This window comes from Marmota marmota, unplaced genomic scaffold, assembly GCF_001458135.2.
Source record: "Marmota marmota marmota unplaced genomic scaffold, marMar, whole genome shotgun sequence".
Classification (NCBI taxonomy): domain Eukaryota; kingdom Metazoa; phylum Chordata; class Mammalia; order Rodentia; family Sciuridae; genus Marmota; species Marmota marmota.
The window spans coordinates 56,211,403-56,236,470 of record NW_026000174.1 but is presented as its reverse complement, the minus strand read 5'-3'; the positions used below and the strand labels follow the sequence as shown (position 1 = coordinate 56,236,470).

The window sequence follows — 25,068 nt, the reverse complement described above, 5'->3', positions numbered from 1 at the left end:
TTGTAGTGTGTTTTGTGCTTTTCCACACATCATAAATATTAACCAGTTGAAAATCCCAAAGCTACATGAGTTTTTTGATAACCAAGAATTCACTGTAATCCTGTGTAATTCCTAAATTTTAGTGTCTTGTTGTTGTTGTTATTGCTGTTTTTCCTGTGGTGGTAGGGAGTAAACCCAGGGCCTGTGCATGCTGTACCATTGAGCTACTTCCCAAACCTTAAATTTACAGTTTAACCTTGATTTGTATTCACTAACCCAGGAAATAAACTATTTCTAGGCAAAAATGTAATTAGAGGGTCTAGGGTTGTGGCTCAGTGATAGAGCATTCACCTAGCATACATGAGGCACTGGGTTGGATCCTTGGCACCATATAAAAATGAAATAAATATTGTGTCCACCTACAACTAAAAAACAAACTTTTTTTAAAAAAATGTAATTAGAATGTGAATACTAAGAGTTTGTTCATAATTATGACACTTGGAGCACCATCAGTGGGCATATGCTTTTTGTTTGGTACCAGGGATAGAACCCAGGGATGCTTTACCAATGAACCACATCCTCAGCCCTTTGGTTGGTACTAAGGAGTGTGAACCTAGGGGCATCTTCACCACTGAGCCACATCCCCAGCTCCCCACTTTTTTTAAAACATTTTTTTTTAGTTGTTGATAGACCTTTTTTTATTTATATGCGGTACTTAAAATCGAACCCAGTGCCTTACACATGCCAGGCAAGTGCACTAAGGTTGTGCTCCAGCCCCAGCCCCCCCAGCTCTCACTAAATCTCACTAAAAAGATTTTTCCAGCAAATAAAAATTATATTTATAATGGTTAGATGGGGCCTTGTAATTTTTTTTAAGTTTTTTTGTGTGTGTGTGTGTGTGTGTGTGTGTAGTTAATTTTTTTTTGTGATGCTAAGAATCCAACCCAGTGCCTCACATGTCCTAGGGAAGCACTCTGCCACTGAGCTATAGCCCCAGCTCTAAGTCCATATTAAAAATACTTTATAAAAAAACTGGGAATGTGACTCAGTAGTAGAGTGCTTGCCTGGCATGTTGAGGTCCTGGGATCGATTCCCAGTACTGCAGAAAAAAAGAAAGTACTTCATAATCATTAAAGCATATAAATCTTTAAAAATAAAAATTGAGTCATATTTGTTACCTGCATACTTTTCATGATGGTAGGGTAAAATTAGGGAAGGAATTCCTAAGGAAACTGACTGATTTTCTTAAGCCTGAATCTGTTCTGCTCTGCTCTTTCCTTTCCTGTCTCCTCTCCTCATGTATCTTCTCTCTTCTTCTCTTCCCTTTCCTTCCCCGACTTCTCTCTGCCTCTGGTCTCCCCCAGCCAATAACTGAACCTTTAATTTTGATTACTAAGTTACATCAAATTGAAAGAATCATCTATTAAGGTGAGTGGGAGTTAACGTGCTGGGGCTGGGGTTGTGGCTCAGTAGAGCACTTGCCTAGCACATGTGAGGCACTGGGTTTGATTCTTAGCATCATATAAAGAAAAAAAACAAACACATAAAATAAAGTTAAAACAATTTTTAAAAAGAAAAGTTAATGTGCTGGGCATGGTGGTGCTTGGGCAGATGAGGCAGGAGGATTGTAAGTTCCAGAATGGCCTGGGCAATTTAGTGAGTTCCTGTCTCAAAATAAAATGGGATGGGGGGCTGGGGATGTGGCTCAAGTGGTAGCGCGCTCGCCTGGCATGCGTGAGGCACTGGGTTCGATTCTCAGCACCACATAAATGTGAAATAAAGATACTGTGTCTACCTAAAAAACTAAAGAAATAAATATTTAAAAAAAAAAAAAAATGGGATGGGGATTTAGCTGAGATGTACAGCATCCCTGGGTTCATCCCCAAATCACAAAAATAAAATAAAAATTCAAATCATTGGGGTAATCAGTCTTAATAAAATCCAGAGAGGAAGACAGAACTACTCATTTTTAAAGATAATAAAAAGTTAGCAGTATAAAAATAAACTAGAGGGGGCTGGGATTGTGGCTCAGCGGTAGAGCACTCGCCTAGCACAGGCAGGACCCGGGTTCGATCCTCAGCACCACATAAAAATAAAGGCATTGTGTTGTGTCCATCTACATCTAAAAAATCAATTTTAAAAAAATGCTTAATAAATAAATAAAAAATAAACTAGAGGGGCCGGGGTTGTGACTCAGTGGTAGAGCGCCTGGCATGCATGAGGCACTGGGTTCGATCCCTGGCACCACATAAAAGTAAGCAAATAAAATTAAGGTTTTAAAAAACAAATGGGGCTGGGGATATAGTTCAGTTGGTAGAATGCTTGCTTCACATGCACAAGGCCCTGGGTTCAATTCCCAGCACCACAAAAATAGAAAAGGGAAAAAAATGAATTTAAAAATAAAATTAGAAGGGCTGGGGTTGTGACGCAGCAGTAGAGTGCTCACCTAGAACTTGTGAGGCCCTGGGTTCGATCCTCTGCACCACATAAAAATAAATGAATGAATAAATGAGTGAATAAATAAATGAATAAAATGTATTGTTCTCAACTACAACTAAAAAATATTTTTAAAAAATAGAATCAGGTCCCTTTTTTTTTTTTCCAGAACACTACAGTGCAAATAAGAGTTTGATACCAAATCGGACAACTTAGACCTTTTCTCAAAAGGGGGGTGGGGGGTGTCTTAAGGATGTAGCTCAGTGATAAAGTTCCCCTATGTTTGATCCCTAGTATGACAACAACAACAAAAGATGGGATTTCTTATTTTCTTTGGTCTGGAGTGTAGCAATACTGTCTCAGAGTAGAATATTTATGTTCCTTTTACCTCTGTCTCCTGACATAATAAATGTTTTTTTTTTTTCCTCCATTGATTCTAGACTCGAATTGCAGACTGGCGGGAAGGGGCTCTTAATGGAAACTACCTTAAACGAAAACTTCAGGATGCAGCAGAACAACTAAAACAGTATGAAATAAACGCCACTCCTAAAGGCTGGTCCTGCCACTGGGACAGGTACGCACTCTTCTCCCCTTTTCACCTTTCACCTTTGACATCTCAGACATGATTTGTGATCACCACCACCTGACGACATGACAGCCTGTCTGGAGACTGAAAGCAGCTGCAGTTAGCGATGCTGGGCAGGCAAAGCATCGCAAGCAGAGTCTGGGCCAGCCACACATTGGAGAAACAAAAAGCAATGTTTAAAGTGTTCCATGTAACGGATTTTTTCCCAAGATTGGACAAAGCCGGTTTTTACTCCAGAGTGTTGCACGGAGTAGGGCGGGCTTGGGGGTTAAGCGCATGCGAGAGCTCTGTGCGCTTTACAGGACCTCTGGAAGCAACTACTCCTGATTAACCTCGGTGAAGTTAAGGAAAACTTCGTGGCTGAAGATGTGAATGAAGAACAAGATTACTATCCTCTGCCAGCAGGTCAGATGAAAACATTTCTTTTTATATTTGGCTTTTCTTGATTTTTTTTTTTCATTATTTGAAATCTTTGCTCTTTTATTTTTCAGCTCCCAGATCCTCTCCCTCTCTTTAGCTTTCACTGTGTTTGATATCAAGAATATGAAATGTGAATTCCACGGTCCAAGAGGGGAAGAGTCACCTTTCACAAACTTCGTTGTTCTCTTCTTTGGAAGGGAAATTAGTGTTCTAGGCGATTGAGTCCCTTCATTAATGAAACTTGGAACCCTGTTATGTATTGGCAAAAAACCAAAAAAAGATGTTTTCTAAGTCATCTGTTGGAGTGAGAGGGCTCAGGGCTGTATTCACAGAGCTGCTGGCAGTGCAAAAAGCTTTGAATTATCCTTGGTTCTCCATCCTCAGTTGTCAAAGCTCTTTGTTGCCTTTGTGAATAGCAGTCCATAAGAAGAGGTTCGTCCCGGTGAGAGCAGACTGCTGTCCTGGGACAGGACCAAATGAATGTGTCTTTGTAGGAGAATGGATTTTAAAACATGTGTTTTCTTTCTTGTGATTTAGGGATCATAGACGATATTTCTATGTAAACGAACAGTCGGGCGAGTCTCAGTGGGAGTTCCCAGATGGTGAGGAGGAGGAGGAAGAAAGCCAAGCACAAGAAAATAGAGACGAGACTCTTCCTAAACCAGCCTTGAAAGACAAAACTGGCACTGATTCAAATTCTACAGAATCCTCTGAGAATTCAGCAGGTGGGCTGATTTACTCTATACTACTTGGACACAATGATTTTAGACAAAAAGACAAATATTATAAAGGAAATTAATTTGTACCATAATATCGCAAATTGAAAAAAAAAGTGAAAATTATATTTAAATAATGCATGTATTATACTGAAAGAAATTACAGCAGCCAGGTGTGGTGGCACACACCTGAAATCCCAGTGGCTCAGGAGGTTGAGGCAAGAGGATCTCAAGTTCAGAGCCAGCCTCAGCAACTTAGTGAGGTCCTAAAGCATCTCAGCAAGACCGTGTCTCTAAATAAAATACAAAAAGGTCTGAGCCAGGTGTGGTGGCGCATGCTTTTAATCCTAGTGGTTGGGAAGGCTGGGAAAGGATTATAAGTTCAGTTAACCTCAGCAATTTAGCAAGGCCCTAAGCAACTCATTGATACCCTGTCTCAAAAATATAAAAGAGGGCTGGGATGTGGTTCCATGGTTAAGCACTCCTAGGTTCAATCACTTGTACCAAGAAAAGAAATTAAGGCAGTGACTAGTTGCAGATGAGAATACTATATATTAGATGCCCCAAAATGAAAAAATGAACTATTATAATTGAATTTTAAAAGAACCCATATATCAAACATGACATGTTATCCCATCAATTAATTAAGTACAATTTCATTTACCTGTTAAATAACAATATTTTTAAAATACACATTAAAAATTTTCCTATAATCATTCTGTCATACCCCAGAGAAAGCTGTGCTTCTCCAAAAACAGGAATGGTAATGACAAGGAACTAGATAATTAAACTGTCAATGTCTGTGTAGTATGGTGATATGAGATTTGTTCTACATTCCAGCAGATCACCTAGTCTATTGATTTTGCAACTCATTTCTCAACTCCAGTAGTCTTATTAGGTATCATTGGTACAAATCAAAATGGTAGGAAGAAATGCTATGAAACTAGTACTGTATTAGAATCAGAAAAGCAAAATTTTTGATAATGAAAAAGTGCAAACCATATTCTAAACAATCAAATAGGATGACTCTTCCCATTAAAGGTACCTTCCAAGAAGTTTGGTTAGTTATATATATATACTTCCCCCCTCATTGCTGGGGATTGCACCCAGGGCTCTCTGCACAGCTAGGTAAGCGCTCTAATACTGAGCTGTAACCCCAGCCCTTGTACTTCTTTTCTTCTTAATAAGTAGATTTTCGTAGTTCCTCAATTAGTCTGCAGCTCTAATTTGCTGTTTTGTTTTTTTAAAGAAAGAGTGTGAGAGAGAGAGAGAATTTTTTAATATTTATTTTTTTAGTTTTTGGCGGACACAACATCTTTGTTTTTATGTGGTGCTGAGGATCGAACCCAGGCCGCACGCATGCCAGGCAAGCGCGCTACCGCTTGAGCTACATCCCCAGCCCCCTAATTTGCTGTTTTTTAAAAAAAGTATTTTTATTATAGATGGACACAATACCATTTTTTTAATTATTTATTTTTTTATATGGTGCTGAGGATCAAACCCAGTGCCTTACACATAGATCTACCACTAAGCAATGACCCCCAGCCCCTTTAATTAGCTCTTAAGAAGAGCTATAATTTTTGTTTTTTCGTACCAGGGATTGAACCCCAGGGACATTTAACCACTGAGCCACATTTGCAGCCTTTTTTTCTATTTTGTTTAGAGATAAGGTCTTCACTGAGTTGCTTAGTGCCTTGCTTTTGCTCAGGCTGGCTTTGAACTCCTGATCTCCTGCCTCAGCTTCCTGAGCCACTAGAATTACAGGTGCATACCACCGTGCCCAGCTCAAGAGCTATAAATTTGATTGGTACTTTACAAAAGAAGATTTGTTTTTCCCTCAAGTGAATTTTTCTTGAATGACAAAAATGAATAGTGAAATAGAGACAAAACGATGATAATAACCTTTTGATCGTAAGCAACTAGTGTTTGTGTGTTAAAGTGTCATATGAATGCAAGAGGCTATGGAATGGTTTCTAAAGTAATAGTCCTTTGAAAATAAAAAGAGATGGAATTTGTTGGTGACTTAGGAAGTGAAGAGCTGATTTTTTTTTTTTTTTTTTAAGTTGTAGATGGTCACACTACCTATATTTTTACTTACTTATTTTTATGTGGTGCTGAGGATCAAACCCAGTACCTCACACATGTTAGGCAAGTGCTCTACCACTGAGCTACAACCCCAGGTCGATTTTATTAACTTCTTAAATAACATATCGAAGCCACATAAGACTTCAGTGGTCATTTTAAAATGGTTTTATTCTACTTCACATTTCAAAGTGTGGTTTCTCATGTTACAGAATATTTCACTTCCCTTTTTTCATGATGAGATTTTCTTATGCATACTTTGCCCCTCTTTTGATAACAGTGATAGACATGCTTGGTGTAGTGTTTGTTTTTTTCCTTTGCTTTTTAGTAATTAATGGACTGAAGAGAGTTGATAGTTTACTGGTGGTTCCACTCCTGATCATGGTCTAATGTCCTTTTTTTATATGTTCCAAAGTTAAATACTTCACAATTACCAACTCTTGAAATGTGTACACATTAAAGTTGGGTTCTAAGCTGGTTTTCTTCCTTGTTCATGTATAATACATCTGTTGGTATTATCTGGTAAAAGGTAGATCTAGTATGATAAACTTTATCTTAAAAAAAATCAAATCTTATACAAGGTCTATAGAATTTTAAAGCAATACTGATTACTATTGCTGTAAGTCTCTAAAGAGTATTTAATATACATTTGCTCTTTGTTGGCTTAGCAGTGAATAATACCACCCTTTATAAAAGCAAAATTGGGTACTTGCTTCAGCAGCACATAAACTAGAACAGTAGAACAAACTAGCACATAAACTAGAACATTAGAACAATGGAACAATAGAGAGATCACTCTGTACAAGGATGGCACGCAAATCTGTGATGTGTTAACATATTATTTTCTACACTGGGTCCTCTTCCACTCATGTGCACCTCAGCATAAACAGGTGCTTACAGGTTCTGTCTCAAAAAATTTAAAAGAAAAAATTGGTGGCTGGGTGGTAGCTTAGTGGTAGAGTGCTTACCCAGCATGTGTGAGGTTCTGCTGGATACTACAGCAGTACTGCTTTTAAAAAAGAAAAAGAAAAATTGGGGCCTATAGGTGTAGCTCAGTGATAGAATAATTAGTAATTATGTTTGAAGCCCAGAGTTCAATCTTTTGCATCACAAAATAAAAAGAGAAATTACTGCATTCTAAGGAGCCAAGGATATTTTAAGTTTTATTTCATTTTTAATCCTTGCTCATCATTTCACTATTTGAATTTAATATCATGTTTCTAAAGATTGGATGATATTTCAAGGTATCTGACATGTCTTTCTGGCTGGGCTTATTTCACTTAGATTAAATTTAGCTGTCTTTTTAATCTGTGAAACTATAGTGTCTTGACTTATATTGCTAAACTGTCTTCTTGATTCAAAACACTAAGCATTAGTTATTCTTTGGGGGTAAATAAAAGAAGACTGCCTATAAATAGAAATTAAAATACCTAGCCTGGGTGCAGTGACACACACCTGTAATCCCAGTGGCTCAGGAGGATCTCAAGTTCAAAGCCAGTCTCAGCAACTTAATTAGTAGGCCCTAAGCAACTCAGCAAGAACCTGTCTCTAAATAAAAAATGCCCCAAAAAAGGGGGGCTGGGGATGTGACTTAGTACTGAAGCACCACTAGGTTCAATCCTCAGTACCACCACCACCACCACCCAAAAAAAAGGCTAGAATTAAAAATTTGTATCCTCACACTATTCTATCCTTAACCTTAATAAATTTATTTCACTTAGTTAAATTTAGCTGTCTTTTTAATCTGTGAAACTATTTTTGTATAATTTCTTGCTTTATATTGCTAACCTCTTCTTAATTCAAAACACTAAGCATTAGTTATTTAAAAGTTTTAGCACATGGTAAATGCTTTGTGCCATTTTAATCTCTCCTTGAACATCAGAATTAAATGCTTTCTTGTTTCTCTTGTTTTTCTTAGTGATACTGGAGATTGTACCCAGGGCTGCCCTACCACTGAGCCACATTGTCAGCCATATTTATTTATTTAGACAGGTTCTCACTAAGTTACTGAAGTTCATCTTGAACTTGTGATCCTGCAGTCTCAGCTTCCTAAATTGCTGGGATTATGGGCCTATGCCACCATTCCTGGCAAAATAGCAAAAACACCAACTAGAATAAATTTAGAAACAAATATAAGCATCATTTTAATAGACATCTGCAGTACTCCCACCTGGGATTTCTTGAAGTTCTTTGTACTTAAACTAGAAGAGGTAATTATCAGTGTATTAGATACAGCTTGTATGATTTGAGTAAACTTACTTTGGGATTTACATATTCTAAAAATGCGCCTTGTTTATGGCTGAATTTATCAAATGTGGTTTAATCTTGTATTTACACAAGGTTTAATTAATTCTCCCTAGCTTTGCTGGAGGTGATAAAATAAACCAAAATAAACCACATTATTAACCCTGAACCCACTTTGTTTCCTTGAGTTCCTCTGCATTGCAGCATGTCACCATCATAAACATACAATATCATCAAATCTGACATTTATTTGTCCACCATTTGTCGTGTTTAGTACAGGGATGTTTAATTTTAATACTAATTAAGTCATTAATCTTCCATGTTTATTGCCTTAGTTCTGATGTAATCTTGATGTCCTGTTTTATAATGTAGGCTTCCTGATCTTACCCAGACTTCATTTGTCTGAAAGTTAGTGTATAAATTAGTATTACCTAATTCCAAGTACAAAAATTTAATGAATCATTTGAATTCCTTTAGCTGGAAAACTGTTAAAGTATTTATACACTGTACCATGTGCTGTATCTTTAAAAAGTAAACCTGGATTTACCTTGTCAAGTACGAAAGCAGTATATTTTAAATGACCTTCTTTTCAATAGAGCCCTTAGTTAATCTACTTTTGACCATGAAATTTGACAAGAGACTACATCTGAATATCTACTCTATGAGAAGTGAGAGTATTTGACAGAGATTTCTAAGGTTCTTGAACTCTTGATATTTCATCAGGGATCTTGATAAAACAGAAAACACTAGGCTAGAAGTCAGTTCTGTCTCTGGTCTGGCTGCTAATGGCCATGTGATCTTGGGCAAGTCAGTTCCTGCCTGGGTTTCATTACCTTTTAAAAATGAGGAAGTTGAACTAGATGATTTTTCATGTTTCTTCTACTCCTAAATTCTATGGTTTTTAGGGAGAAAATCCCCTCAACATTCCTGGGATATATATCTAATAGTCCCATATATTGTGAAACTTTCCTATTGACGATAAAGAGGGATGGGGAAGGCTACAAGTAAGTATATCCTACTATTTTCTCTAATCTCTAAAAGTGTTTCCCAACAGAGAAAACCACAGCATTCAGTGGTGGCTTTGCAAATTTTGAGAAAAAGCTGATCCTGCAGCTTTTCAGTAGTAGTAGTTGTTTGTGGGTGGTTTTTGTTTTTGTTTTTTTGATTTGGTTTGGTTTGGGTACAAAGGGTTGAACCCAGGGGTGCTTTTGCCACTAAGTTGCCCATGCTGCCTTGGAACTTGTGATCCTTCTGCCTCAGCCTTCTGAGTAGCTAGGATTACAGTTGTGTGCCACCATGTTCACCTCTGGAACAGTTTAACTCAAACTTCAGCTATAGCAATTTCAAATCCTCTGCATCTTCAGATACTTTCTTCAGAAATCTGAGTTACCATTTACTTTGAAGACATATCCTCCTGAATTTCCCCTTATCGTCACAGAACTAAAAATTACCTCACTTATGTTGCTGTGATTTAGCAAATGAAAATGATTTACACAGAGATATGAAAGAATAGGAGTCAACAGTAACACCTTAAAAAGAATTTTTAAACCTACTAAATCAAGCCTGGTGCCATGATATATGCCTATAATCCCAGCAACTCAGAAAGCTGAAGCAGGAGTATCACAAGTTCAAGGCCAGCCTCAGCAATTTAGCAAGTCCCTGAGCAACTTGGTAAGACCCTCTCTCAAAATTAAAAATAAAAAAAGGGCTGGAGATGTAGCTCAGTGATAAAGTGCCCCTGGGTTCAATCCCCAGTACCAAAAATAGACTCCAGGATTGTCTTCTTATGTATGTTGAAATAGTGTTTGAAATACAAAATTCCAGCCAGGCAAGTGGCACATGCTTGTAATCCCAGTGACTTGGGAAGCTAAGGCAGGAGGATCACAAGTTTGAGACCAGCCTCAGCAATTTAGCAAGGCCCTAAGGAACTTGGCAAGACCTTATCTCAAAATAAAAAGTACTTTTTAAAAAATGGTTGGGGATATGGCTTAGTGATAACACCCCTGGATTCAATCCCTGACGCGCACGCGCACGCACACACACACACACACACACAAAAAAAACCTACTGATTAGATGACCAAATTTCTCATTGAGTTATTGATGCTTTTCATTTACTTATTCATAAATATGGACCCAGAGAAGAATATAACAGCTGGGGAAAGTGCTATGATATCCGTCCATTTAACTTTCCTGTGAAAGTTATTTCTGGACTAAGTTGTTTTACTATTTCAGTGAAACCAAAGTACAATAGGTGTGTAGAGGGATCAGATTCTGTTAGGAAACGGGAAGCCAGTCCTTGAAACTACTGACCATACTATCCTAGGTTGATATTGATATTTGTCTCACCAATCAGCTGAATATTACTCTGAATATTACCAATGGAAAATTTGTCTTGCTTTTTTCCCCTGACTCCTATCTGTTTTCATAGGTTCTCTTTGTAAAGAATCCTTTTCTGGCCAAGTTTCTTCCTCTTCACTGATGCCACTTACTCCATTCTGGACTCTCCTTCAGTCAAATGTGCCTGTGCTTCAACCTCCATTACCCTTGGAAATGCCACCACCTCCTCCCCCACCCCCCGAATCCCCTCCTCCCCCNNNNCACCACTCCTCCCCCACCCCCCGAATACCCCTCTCCCCCTCGCCACCACCTCCTCCTGTAGAAGATGGTGAGATCCAGGAGGTAGAGATGGAAGATGAGGGAAGTGAGGAGCCTCCTGCCCCAGGAACAGAGGAGGACACTCCTTTGAAGCCTTCAGCAGCCCAACCCACTGTTGTAACTAACCAGGTAAGTAATGTCCTTAGCATTCTGGCTGGTTGTGGGGACTATAGCATGATTGGAACCATATTATTTTAGAAGACTATGTTTAACCATGGCCACCTGTCACTAACCAGAATATTTGTGTTTCAGAGTTCAGTTGATGCTACGATCTCTAGTTCTCCTTCCACTAAAGCAATAAAGAGAAAAGCTACAGAAATTAGTACTGCAGTAGTTCAGAGATCTGCTACTATTGGTAGTTCTCCTGTTCTCTACAGCCAGGCAGCTATAGCTACAGGTAAGCATCATGATTAAAGTGCATTTTTCTCAGTGTAGTGTTTCTTTGTTTCCAGTATTAGATACCATAACTTGAAGAAACAGTAAAGACTTTTTGGATTGCAAAGACTGCTTATATGTATTTCTTCTAGTTCCTAAAAGCCACCATTGAAATGGTTTGGTGTAGCCTTCCAGATTGTTTTTTTGTGTGTGTGTATTTGCATACATCAGTGATTTATGTGTTTAAGTACTTTAATTTTAAGATATTTAGAAATTACTATTTTGCTACCAGCAAATATGGCTGTTTTTTAAGGGAAAGATTTATCAAATAGTATTTTGTTTTCTGTGTTAGGTCACCAGACAACAGGGATTGGACACCAGGCTACTGGGATTGGACACCAGGCAATATCAGTTAGCCATCCAGCAGCAGGAATGGGTCATCAGGCCAGAGGAATGAGCCTCCAGTCAAATTACCTTGGACTTGCAGCAGCATCCACAATTATGAGTTATGCTGAATGTTCTGTCCCTATTGGAGTGACTTCTGCCTCTCTACAGCCAGTTCAGGCCCGAGGTGCTGTGCCAGCCACTGCCATTATAGAACCACCACCACCACCACCTCCTCCTCCTCCACCTACACCACCACCACCACCAGCTCCCAAAATGCCACCACCAGAAAAGACAAAAAAAGGAAAGAAAGAAAAGGTGAATACCAAAAAATTTCTTTTTATTTCAAAACACTTTTATTAAGATGATATTAATATAACATAAAATTAACAGTGCTTTAGCATTTAATACATGCACAATGTTTTGCAACCACCATCTCTATTTAGTTACAAAATATTTTAATTTCCCCAAAACACTACCTCATCTCTACCCATTAGGCAATTTCTTCCCTTTATTCCCTTCTGCTTCCCATGGGAACCACCAATCTGCTTTCTGTCAGTGAATTTATCATTCTGAATAGTTCTTGTAAATAGAGCCATGCAGTTTGTGACTTTTTGTGTCTGACTTTCTTTGCTTAGCATCATGATTTCAAGGTTCATGTACATAGCATGTATCAGTGCATCATTCCTTCTTGTGACTAAATTAAATTAATAATTCCATTGTGCATATATACCACAATTACCCATTTATTACTTAATGGACATTTGGATTGTTTCTATCTTTTGAGTGATAATGTCCATCCTAGTAGATATGAAGTGGTATTTTATCATAGTTTGATTTCCATTTCTCTAGTGACTAATGATGTTGCATATTTTTTCAGGTTGTTGTCATTATTATTACTATTGGTAATGAGGATTGAACCCAGGGATGCTTAACCATTGAGCCACATCCCCAGCTCTTTTTAAATATTTTATTAGAGATAGGATCTTGCTGAGTTGCTAAGTACCTCACTAAGTTTTGGAGGTTGGCTTTGAACTCAATCCTCCTGCCTCAGTGTCCCAAGCCATTGGGATTACAGGCATGCACCACTGTGCCCAGATTAGGTTATTATTAACCATTTGTTTATTTTCTTTGAAGAAATGATTCTTTGGAACCTTTGTCCTTTTATCATTTTTGGTTCTAGGGACTGAACACAGGAGTGCTCTACCACTGTGCTATATCCCCAGCCTTTTTTATTTTTTATTTTGAGACCAGAGTCTCACTAACTGGCTTGGGGCCTTGATAAGTTACTGAGGCTGGCTTTGAACTCAAGATCCTTCTGCCTCAGCCTCATAAGTGGCTAATTACAGGTATGCGCCACCACACCTGGCTTAATGATATCTTTTGAAGAGCAAATTATTTTTTTTTCTTTTTTTTTTTTTTTTGTAGCTGTAGACAGAATGCCTTTATTTTATTTGTTTATTTTTATGTGGTGCTGAGGATTGAACCCAATGTATCATGCAAGCACCGTGCCACTGAGCTACAGCCCCAACCCTGAAGAGCAAATTCTTAAATGGAGTTCATTTTCTCAGTTTCTTTTTTTTTTTTTTTTCTTTTTCTTTTTTGTACCAGGGATTGAATTTAACCAGGGCACTTAGCCACTGAGCCACACCCCTAGCCCTATTTTGTATTTTATTTAGAGCCAGGATCTCACTGAGTTGCTAAGCGCCTTGCCATTGCTGAGGCTGACTTTGAACTCGTGGTCCTCCTATCTCAGCCTCCCGAACCACTGGGATTACAGGCATGTGCCACTGTACCCAGCCTGAATTATGTCTTTGTTGTCATGTCTAGAATCCATTGCTAAATATAAGGTCATGAAGATTTTTTCCTGTTTTAAGTGTTCTATAACCAGGTACATTGGTGTTTGTCTATAACCCCAAGTATTTGGGAAGCTGAAGCAGGAGGACTACAAGTTCAGGGCTAGCCTGGGTAATTTAGTAGGAAGACCCTGTCTCAAAAGAAAATTTTAAAAAGTTAAAAGAGTTATGGTTTTAGAATTTATAATTGACCATAGATTTGGGGGGTTTCTGTTTTTTTTGTTGTTGGTGGTGTTTTTTTTGTTTGTTTGTTTGTTTATATATATACACACACACACACACACACACACACACACACACACTGTGGATTGAACTCAAGGACACTTGACCACTGAACCACATCCTCAGCCTTATTTTTTGTATTTTATTTAAGAGACAGGGTCTCATGGAGTTGCTTAGTGCCTCCCCATTGCTGAGGCTGGCTTTGAACTAGGGATTCTCCTATCTCAGCCTCCCAAGCCACCACACCCAACTTTGTTTTTTATTAAGATACAAAGTAAAATTCCGGCTTCATTTTGCATGTGTATAATCAGTTGTCTAGCACCAGTTGTCAAAGAGACTATTCCTACCTCCATTGAATATTTTTGGCACTATTGCTGGAAATCAGCTGACCATATTGATTAGTATAGCTTATAGCTTTGTATTGGAAAGTATGAGTCAATATTAGCTATTTGGGACACCTTACAATTCCATACAGAGAATCACTTTTTTCATTGCTGCATTAAAAAAGCCGTAAGAGAGTCCAGGGACGTAGCTAAGTGGTAGAGTGCTTGCCTGACAACATGTGAGACACTGGGTTCAATCTTCAGCACCACATAAAAATAAATTAATTAATTAACTAAATAAAAGTATATTGTGTCCACCTACAACTTAAAAAAAAAAATTTTAATAAAGCCTTAAAAAAGCCATTACAATTTTTAAGGCCATTGGAATTTTGGTAAGGATTGCACACATAATTGGTATATTGTTCGTCAACTTCCTGACATGTGAACATAGGATTCCTTTCCATGTATTTAGGCCTTCTCATTTTTTTCAGCAGTGTTTTGTAGTTTTCAGAATACAAGTTTTTTGCTTTCTTGGTTTCATTTATCCTAGTTATTTCATTCTTTTGGACAGTATCACCAGGATTTCAGATTCCTTTTTGCTAGTATGTAGACACAGAAGTGATTTTTGTGTATTGATTTTATACACTGTGACTTTGCCAAATTTGTTAGTTCTAGTAGTATTTGTGTATTTGTGTGTGTGTGAATTCTTTAGGATTTTCTACTATTGAATAATGTCACCTAGAGACCATTTTAAACTTGGGCATTTGCCAGTTTATTAGCCCCTCTCCAGTTTTCACAGTGTCCATCACTACCTATCTTGGCCTCCATCTGAAGTCCAATGCAGGCAGTACAAAGATCAGTCCCTCAGGCAGCCACAGACAGGCTAGAAGATTGCAAGCACATCATTCTTTTCCTTTATTCATAAGGGAGGGAACTGGGAGATTTCCACTTCCTCCCAGCCACACTGGGGAGGGAATGCAACTGAGGCAAGAAAAGTGTCTCAAAGTCTCCTTATCATTTTGAGTGTGGCATTTTTTAAATTCAGTTTTCAGTGGCTGTTGCAGATCTTTGACTGGTTTCCAGAGTTCCCACAATGCTATTCTAGTCATTCTGTATTTGTTGACATGGTGTTGACATGGCTCCAGAAATTATCTGGAAGTAAAGTAAATGTTATAAAACTCAAGAATGAGGGCTAGGGTTATAGCTCAGTGGCAGAGCCCTTGCCTCACATGTGTGAGGCACTGGGTTTGATTCTCAGTACCGCATGTCAATAAATAAAGGTCCATTGACAACTAAAAAAAATATTTTTAAAAAATCAAGAATGACAATTTAAACAGTGTTGTAAACAAATTGCTATCTCATCTGCTATGCTAATCTATAACGTATTCTCCTGAGCCACCATATCATTTACCACTTTCCATGCCTTTGTCCACCAGTTCCACTACAGTTCATTTTTTACACAATCAAATGTTTGGAATTACTTCCTTTATGAAGTCTTCTGAGGAGTCTCCCAATCCTCCAATAAAGATAACTAACTTTTCCTCCGTTTATTCAACAAGTAATATTTTTAGCCAGTCTTGTTTTCACTGTCTTATAATTCTGTAAAATTCTAGAATGTTAAGATAGTACTTCATTTTTATATACCTGATATCTAAAAATAAATAATGACCTATCTCCTTGTTGACAGGCAGTTTTTCTATATTATTAACATCTCAGTCTTTCCTGAAGAGTTTTATGGGCAGCTTAATAGGAAATTAGTTTAAAGGCCAGATATGGTCGCATGTGCCAGTAATCCCAGCTACTTGGGAGTCTGAGGCAGGAGGGGGATTGCAAGTTTGAGGCCAGTCTGGGCAACTTAGACCCTTTCTCAAAAAGGGCCAGCAATGTAGCTTAGTTGTAGAGCACTTGCCTACCATGTGTGAGGCCCTACTTCAGTCTCTAGTACCACAAAAGAAAAAATAAACAAAGTAGAACAAAGGAGTTCTGACCATTTACTCTTTGTTTTTCTGACTGCCATGTTCTCCTATTTAAAGTGTACTCAAATAGCCACTGCAACTCTTTGGACCCAAAGTTTCAAGTGTAATAGGGCATACATGACTTCTAAAATTTATTTTCCCATGACAGATGAAATCAGATATACTAGAAATTTGTTGAATTCTATAGAATTCAAAGTGAAACACCAGGATTATACTTAGGTCTGTGGTTTTTAAATTAGTTTGCAGAGGTTGAGAGATTTTAATCCCATGAGCTTCTTGGGATCATTATTAATCCATCTTACTTTTTATTTGGTTAGCTTCATGCTTTCCCAGAATGAACCGTGTTTGAGCTTGTTGGAAGGATGTTTGTAGTAGGATGGTTTGTGCCACAGATGAAGTGACAGAATGGAATGTGAGAATGTATGTAGAGGGAGCGAAAGGCTGAGCACAATAGATGTGCACTCCTTTTCCCAGAAAATAGGAACTATCAATGACAGTCAAAGCAGGATGTGAAGGCCAGGCGTGGTGGCTCACGCCTGTAATCCCAGTGGCTCAGGAGGCTGAGACAGAAGGGTCACGAGTTCAAAGCCAGCCTCAGCAAAATTGAGGCATAAGCAACTCAGTGAGACCCTGTTTCTAAATAAAATACAAAATAGGGCCAGGGATGTGGCTCAGTGACCAAGTACCCCTAAGTTCAATCCTTGGTTCCCCCGTTTCAGGCCCCCCGAAAAAAGTAGGGTATGGAGCAGAAAACCACATAAATATAAAAAGACTGAAAATATTAAGCTTATTCTTTCACATTTGTGGAGACTTTATTCATGTAATCGATTTATAAATAAATAAATAAAACCTAGTAGATATTTTAAATGAAACCATCAAGAAAAATAAGCAGTGTAAGATGTGATCTTTAGAAGGTGCTGCTCTCAGAAGGCAGTGGCTTCTGTGCTGGTGTGACAATGATCATAAGCCTGAATGTAATAAAAGAGCAAGCCAGCGGCTTGAGAATATGACTCAGTGATGGAGCACTTGCCTAGCATGTGTGAGACCTTGGGTTTAATTCTCTCTCTCTCTCTCTCTCTCCCTCCTTTTTTTTTTTGGTGGTGCTGGGGATTGAACCCAGGTCCTTGTGCATCAATTCCCAATACCACAAAATAATAATGAAAGAACGGGCCATTTTGAATATTTATTTCTACTTTGCCAAGTACGTGTTTTATTATGAAAATTTTTAGTAAATGAAGGTAAGCCAAAAGAAAAAAAATATAATACCATATTTCGGAAGTAATTTATCATTAATACTTTTATGTCATAGCTTCCCCCCACCACCAAGCTGGGGGTCCCACCCAGCGCCTTGAATATACTAGGCAAGAGACAAGTACTCATTGAGCTGTGTTTCCCTGACTTTAACCTTCCAATTCTGTAAAATTCAAAATTGTTGTTCTTGTTTCCTCAGTGTCCATTTTAAGTGATAAATAATAGAGCTGAAAAATAAAGATCCAGCTTTTCTGAAAAGAACAACAAAACCAGTTGATACCTATTAAAGAGACTGGGGGTGTAGCTCAATGGTAGAGCACTTTATACACACATACAGACACACACACACACACACACACACATATATATATATATATATACTGGGGACTGAATCCATGAGTGCATTACCACTCAGCTACATTCCCAGCCCTTTTTATTTTTTGAGACAAGTTTTTGCAAAGTTGCCTAAGGCCTCAGCTTTCCAAGTTGCTGGATTGCAGGCATGCACCCATAGCATCTCACAAGAGAGCACTTATTAGCATGGGGCCCTGGGTTCTTTCCCCACCTCTGGAGGGGGCCAGGATATAGAATAGGAATGGTAAGGGAAACATTTCTGCCGTGCTTTAATAAAATATCATACCCTGCTGGGCGCAATGGTTCATGCCTGTTATTCCAGCAACTTGGATGGCTAAGACAGGAGGATTTGCGGGTTCAAAGCCAGGCTCAGCAATGGTGAGGCCCTAAGCAACACAGTGAGACCTTGTCTCTAAATAAAATATAAAAAGGGCAAGGGATGTGGCTCAGTACCAAAAAAATATATCATACCTATGCTATGAAGTCCACTTATTCATTAGAATCAGGGAAAGATCTTGATCTCCTTATAGAGGTCCTATTTCCTTATTTTATGGATTATATTCCTTTTGATCTTTAACATTTATTACAGGCAAAGAAAAGTAAAACCAAAATGCCGTCTTTAGTAAAGAAGTGGCAGAGTATCCAGCGTGAATTAGATGAAGAAGAGAACTCAAGTTCCAGTGAAGAGGATCGGGAATCAACTGCACAGAAGCGAATTGAAGAGTGGAAACAGCAGCAGCTGGTTAGGTAAAAACAAAAAAAAATTTTTTTAGTTGAGGGCACATGGGTTGTGGGAGTAATGGTGTTGGTCTTATCTTAGGACGGTCATATTCTTGAAATCATAGACCTCAAAGGAGAATGTACTGTCTGGCTGAGAAACTCTAAACTTCCTGATGTTCAGGTTTTTAGTTTAAATTAGATGTTTTTGTTTTGTTTGAACAGTTTTGTTCTTTTTCTTTCCAGTGAAGTAATATGTGTGTTGTTTTCACAGTGGCATGGCAGAGAGAAATGCTAATTTTGAAGCCCTTCCTGAGGATTGGAGAGCAAGACTAAAGAGAAGGAAAATGGCTCCAAACACATAGTTGAAAAAAATTTTTTAATTGTTTTGTGTTCAGTTCAGAGTCTTAGCCAGTTTTACTATTGTCAAATAAACTATAAATGTAATGGGGGTGAGCATATGCATTTCCTGGGCAAGAGCATACATGTACAAAGTTGTCCATTTGTGAAATGTAATTTTTCTGTTTTGCTGAAGGGTGAGGCAATTGGAATTGCTTTGACCTGACTACCTTTATTCTCACACTGGCAAATTTAGCATGTTAGGTATCAGTCGATCAATCTTGAAGAACATGTGGCTCATGAGTATGGCTCCTGTAGAGGGCTTGCTGATAAAGTGAAGGATTATCCTGCCTAATAGAGGCTTGTTTCATTCCTAATGTGGCACATTCTCTGATTTCTACTCAAGAACAAGTGCAATTAAGAAGGAAGCTCTGTGTTCTACCTTGCTTGACCGCAATCATCAGGAGCTCTTTCTGAACTCTTCCTCCAGGCTGCCACCCCTGAAGTGTTGAGATCTGTAGAGTGATATACCTTGTGCTGGTGGCCACACTCTTTATGTAAAGAGTAGCCCTTTCTCAATAATCCTAGAATTGATAGTCATCTTACACTCTAGGTGGCATATTTAAATTTTAATGCAGGCAGCAGTAGCAGCCGGTGTTCATATCCTTGATTTTCAGAAATTTCCCCCGAAGTATGTGGCAGTAAGTTTCACAAAGCCACTTTGTGTTAATGCGTCTCCATGGTCTTACCGTGTTCCAAAATCCACCTCCCTTCTATGTGTGAATGTATTCTCCATAAAATTCCAGTATTTAAAAAGCAGTTTACTGTTCTGTATTTTCTATTGTGTCACAATCAGGTAAAGTCACTTTAAACTGAAGAAAAGGCAAATTGTGTTTTAAAGCTGTTTGTATTTCTCCAGTTTCTGACCTTGTAAATTTGTATATATGCACTAATAAAGCTCTTTTTATACTTGTGATTGGTTATCTTTTGCTCTTCTAAGCCTGTCATTCCATAATTATGTAACCAGAATTTAATTTTACATCAGTTCCTAAGTGTTTTTTCCTAATCAGAATCAGATATGGTGCAAGGCATGTAAAAATGTTGAATGACTTTCAGGAAAAAGTAGCAGGATCTTGAGGATGGGGGACAGGGTTAGACAAAGGCCTCTAACACCAAATAGTGCTGTGAGGCCTCAGTCCTGGAAACAATGTAATGTGGATGAAGTTTTGACCAAAATGAAAAAGGTGCTTTATTGCTTTTTTACATTAAGTAATACATACCTGATTACAAAAGTATATAATATATACTTACGGTTATATTCCTATAAAGTTAACCAAAGAATAGTAGTTTGAAGTTTATTCCAGTATATTACTATGCATATAATTAAAATTTTTACCCAGTCATGTGTGATAGTGTGTTGGATTAATTTACCATTATGCTAATGTTGGGGTGCATTTTTGTATATAAATTTGTTTTATTTGCATAGAGTAAATTTCTATTTTATTTGCATAGAGTAAATTTCTGCAAATAAAGGCTATCAACTAGCTGTTAAAACTTTTTTGTCTTAACTGCCTAACAGTTTTTCAAACTTCAAGGAATTGCAGAGCACCAGTGCCTTCCTCACATCCTACAAATTGCAGCATTTAAAATTTTAAATTTGCCAAGTTGGGTATGGTTTGAGTTTTCTCTCTTTGGTTTTCAATGTAGAAGATAATTTTTCATTTCTGGCTAGATGGTGGAGAGAATATAAAATGAAACGACAGGGTAAATAGGCTCCCTAGAGCAATGAATAAGTTTCCTAAACTACCAGCAAAGCATAGAAAGACTTTGAGGACTATTGCTACTGCACTCATAAATCCAGTTTCAGTCCCCAGGTTGAGGCTGTGTAGTGCAACTGTTCAGTCCTAGGCATCCTGAAGAAGATATGTGGATCCATAGGAGATCTGTCTTGCCCTTATTCTATGGGTGAACAATCTGCAGCAGAAAGTCCCATTCAGCTTATCACAATTGCAACAAAGCCTGCAGTGGGTCAATAAGAGTGCACAAGTGCTGTTTCTGACTTGCATAAGACATCTTAATCATTGCTTCCTAGATACCTAGGTGAGGGAACCTTAACATTTCACCCCTTCAGGGTTCCACAGGTGTCTTCTGTGAAGGACACTTGGCAAGGAGGGCAGAGCACTGCTCCCTTAACCCACAGCAGCAATTTAAGTCAACAGCAAGTTACTAATAACACAAGTTGTTCCTTGCAAAGATTAGACCCATCTCCATGGGGCAGCCAGGGAAGCCCACGGTTCTTGAAGGAGATCCATTGTTAGATATTCAATTTGCTGAGTTCAAGGGCTAGGGTTTGCAGTGCCTGCTTACATTATGGCACTCATGTGGTATATATAGTCAAAATTCACTGTCTACAAGAGGACATACTTCACCTTGGGAAGCAGTGTATCAAAAGCCATCTGATTTTTCAACACTACTTTCCTCACTCATTTGGTACACTTCTTCCTTTAAGAAGAAGCTAAGGGACTTGTGGATGGCATTGAAGGCTCTCTCTCCTGGGACTTTCTGTATGCAGTGCCAGTACTGTAATCTCTCTCATTAACAATGGTGGCCCCTTAGGGTGAAAATGAGGTTACTCTACCATGGAGTACATTTCATATGATGCCATTTCTTGAAAGTGTCCCAGCTGGATCACCACTCAAATAAGGTCTTTTCAACCTTTGCTGGGAGGGAGGTATGACCTTCCCCAAGTGCTTTGGCCAGTCTATTTGGTAGGTAAATATGAACATCCATGTTGTCCACATATCCATAAATATCCTGAGGGACAAGTTAGGCACGACTACCGTTTCATGTTAGAACCTTTAACTATTATAGTGCATTAGGCTTGCAGGGTCCACCCCAGAGTTCTTTTGGCCCTCTATTTTCAACATATAGGGTGCTTCTTGGTTAAGCTCTACAGCTTCGGTAGGGAGCCATCTAAAGCCATCCCGTATTGAATAATGTGTCATGAAAGATTGACCTACTGTTACACTCTTCAAAAATGTAGCTCAGTGGTAGAGCACTTGCCTAGCATTTGAACCAGTGGGTTTGATCCTCAGCACCACACAAAAATAAAACAGACTGTGTCCATCTACAACTAGAAAACAAATTTTTTTTAATATGGCCCTTTATATGATTCCACTGAGGGTCAGTTGTGTTCCATGTTTGCAACCAAATCCAGTTAGAGGTTGCTGGACTGATTTGCCATGGCAGTGAGTCAGCATATTGGCCCATATGTACCTAAGCGCAAAAAGGCAAGGCAGTTACAGGTACTAAAAAAGGCAATTGCCCTTCTGGCAAAATACAGGCCAATTTTGAGTCCATGGACAATATTGTAGGCAGCAATGGCTGAGCTGTCTGGTGGTACCACACCTTTAGAAGAGCTTTCATACGCCAGACAGGGTGGCACAGCTCAGGAGGCTTAGGCAGGAGGATAATAAGTTCAAAGCCAACCTCAGCAATTTAGCGAGGCCCTGAGCAACACAGCAAGACTCTGTCTCTAAATAAAATACAAAAAATTCTGGGGATGTGGCTCAGTGATTAATGTGCCCCTGGGTTCAATCCCTGGTACCAAAAAAGAAGTGCTTTTATGAGCTTCTCAGATTCAATATGTGTTAGTAAGAGGGCACTCATAATTGACCAGAGGGACAGTACAAAAGTACTTCTCAATATAATATCATTGGAAGGAGACATGGGAAAAGTACTTCTCAATATAATATCATTGGAAGGAGACATGGGATATCTGAATTTTAAGGTTGTGCTAGCAATTTCAGCACAGTATCTCTAAATCTGCAAGAGAATCACTGGTTAACAAAATATCATCAACAATGTGAAATAGACATACAGTGGATGGTTTTGGCCACCAGGCCACATCAGAGGCTACTAGGCTATGATACAGCTGGACAATGCAATAACCCTGAGGCAGCATGGTAAATGTTCATTGTTGCCCATCCCAAGGGGAAGTGATAGACCCAACCTGATCTTTTCTTAAAATTGGGAGCCATCTCGCCACAAAGCCATGAAAAAATAATTTTGGCTTTACTATAAATTACTATAAATTCTGAACCTGCTTGGAATGCCTGCCCTTGCCTTGAACTCACCCATGCCTGGCTCTCTGACCAGATAACAGCCTTCTCTGAAACTTTAGTGACGCCTCACAAATCTTGGCCTTCCCTGGCCAGATAACAACCCTTTCTGAGGCTCTAATGACCTTCATAAATTCTGATGTTGGGGCCAACAAAAATGTAAACTACCATTAGTGTTATGCTCCTCAGAGTATTGTTATCTGTAACCCCACTTTGTGTAACTTTCTGGGCTATAAAGCTAGGCTACAGGAAAGCTGTGGCTGCTGTCTTGTTCCCGAGGTTTTGGGAGGGAGAGGCAGCCCGGCCGGTCGAAATAATAAGCTTGCTTTAATTTGATTTTAATTGGAATCAGTGGTCTTTTCTTGAGTCCTGGTCTAACAGAAGCAAATTAGACTTCGCTATCAGCAGGAATATCTATGAATCTATGGAAAAGAACAAAAAAAAAAATCTATGGAAAAGAAGGCATTCGCCAAATCAGCTACAAAAGTCATTAGTCAATCCATCAAGTCAGCTGTGGGAGACCAACCTTGCACGTGACTAAGTCACTCCCTGGCTGGGTGACTGAGGCAGTCAGGCAGCAGCCATGCCGCTAGACTGCCCCGCCCTTTGGGTTCAAGGGACATGGGCATGTGCCTTCCTATAGCCCCATGGGTGGAGCTATGCTCACCTGTTCCTTTGTAATATTACGCCTTGCCCTGTTTGGGATAGAATGTTCCATGGAAGTGCCTTTTGTGTGTGTCCCCTTATTTTACTGTGCCCTTGGGTGTGGCCTTCCTAGATGTCAGTCAACCTGCTGACAGCAGACATCATGAAGCTAGACTCAACCCCCTGAAACCTGACCCCTTGCCTCATTTGAATGGCTTCTCCTCAATAAAAGGGGTCGTCAGCATTTGCGGGCTCTCTCGCTCTCTCTCTTTCTGCTGACCCTTAAGGTCAGAGGAGCCATCACAGCAACCCCAAGAAAAAGGTATTTCTGTCTCTTGTGTGGTTATTTCACGCAGCCCAGTTCCCCGGGAGTGACCTCTGAGTGTTTTAGTCTCGAACAAAACCTGGCAATTGGCGTCCCTGGGTGGGCAAAAAAGTCTGAGTGCTTAAGCCACCGGGACAGAAGCCACAGTCAGCCACCAAAGGGACAGCAGCATGTATTGGAGGACATAATATTGAGTCTACAGTCATTCTCTAGGATCCATCTTTTTTCTTCACTACCAGGGAGTTGAAGGGACGACAGGCAGGTCACATTATGCCCAGCATATGTGGTTCTCTCTTCATGTCCTTCAGGCAGTTTATGTTGCTTGGAATTGGTGAGGCTTGTGGCGGCAGCAGCACCATTGGGGGCTGCTTCACATGTCCCCTCACCATTGTCTTTATGGCACAGATACATAGGTGAAACTCTCTTGCTGTTGTCTGGAGGATGTCCACACATAAAATGTGCTCATGATTGGAGATACATAGACTGGATGTTCATGTGGGGGCAAGCAGCCAATGGCTTGCTTTTTTATACTATGGCCTCTGCATCCATTCTATATATGTAATCAGCCCCTGGAACTTACCCAGGTTACCGCACAACAGAGTATATTTGGCCCGGGTATCTACCAGAACTAATAATACTTGTACATTAGTGGGGGACCAGTGGATAACCAGTTCCATGTGGGGCCAATGGGTATGTTACCCCCCTCCCTATTTAAACTTGAAGAAGGTATAGTCCCCTTCCTCCAAAAAACCTTGGGAGACTAGATAATCCTCTAGATGTAGGGGACATGCCTCTGTAGGTGCATTTTTTTTTTGTACTGGGGATTGAACTCAGGGGCATTTGACCCCTAAGCCACATCCCCAGCCCTATTTTGTATTTTATTTAGAGACAGGGTCTCACTGAGTTGCTTAGCGCCTCACCATTGCTGAGGCTGGCTTTGAACTCACGATTTTTTTGTCTCAGCATTCCAAGCCGCTGGGATTATAAGCATTTGCCACTGCATTCAGCTCCAGGTCCACCTTTGGATTTTGCTTCTTTACATGGAGGAACTGCTGGTCCC

The 25,068-nt window shown here is 39.3% G+C and overlaps 1 protein-coding gene across 1 annotated transcript in view; it reads left to right on the top strand.

Annotated features, from left to right (window-relative positions):
* Window positions 1–19,893, top strand: part of Fnbp4 (formin binding protein 4) — a 40,783-nt gene extending 20,890 nt beyond the window's left edge. Inside the window, exons 11-17 of the mRNA XM_015505106.2 lie at window positions 2,856–2,989; window positions 3,959–4,146; window positions 10,894–11,249; window positions 11,373–11,517; window positions 11,848–12,197; window positions 18,451–18,608; window positions 18,853–19,893. Coding sequence (XP_015360592.2) covers window positions 2,856–2,989; window positions 3,959–4,146; window positions 10,894–11,249; window positions 11,373–11,517; window positions 11,848–12,197; window positions 18,451–18,608; window positions 18,853–18,943 — 1,422 coding nt within the window. The 3' untranslated portion in view covers window positions 18,944–19,893. The remainder of the gene's footprint in view (window positions 1–2,855; window positions 2,990–3,958; window positions 4,147–10,893; window positions 11,250–11,372; window positions 11,518–11,847; window positions 12,198–18,450; window positions 18,609–18,852) is intronic.
* The last annotated feature ends 5,175 nt before the right edge of the window (window positions 19,894–25,068 follow it).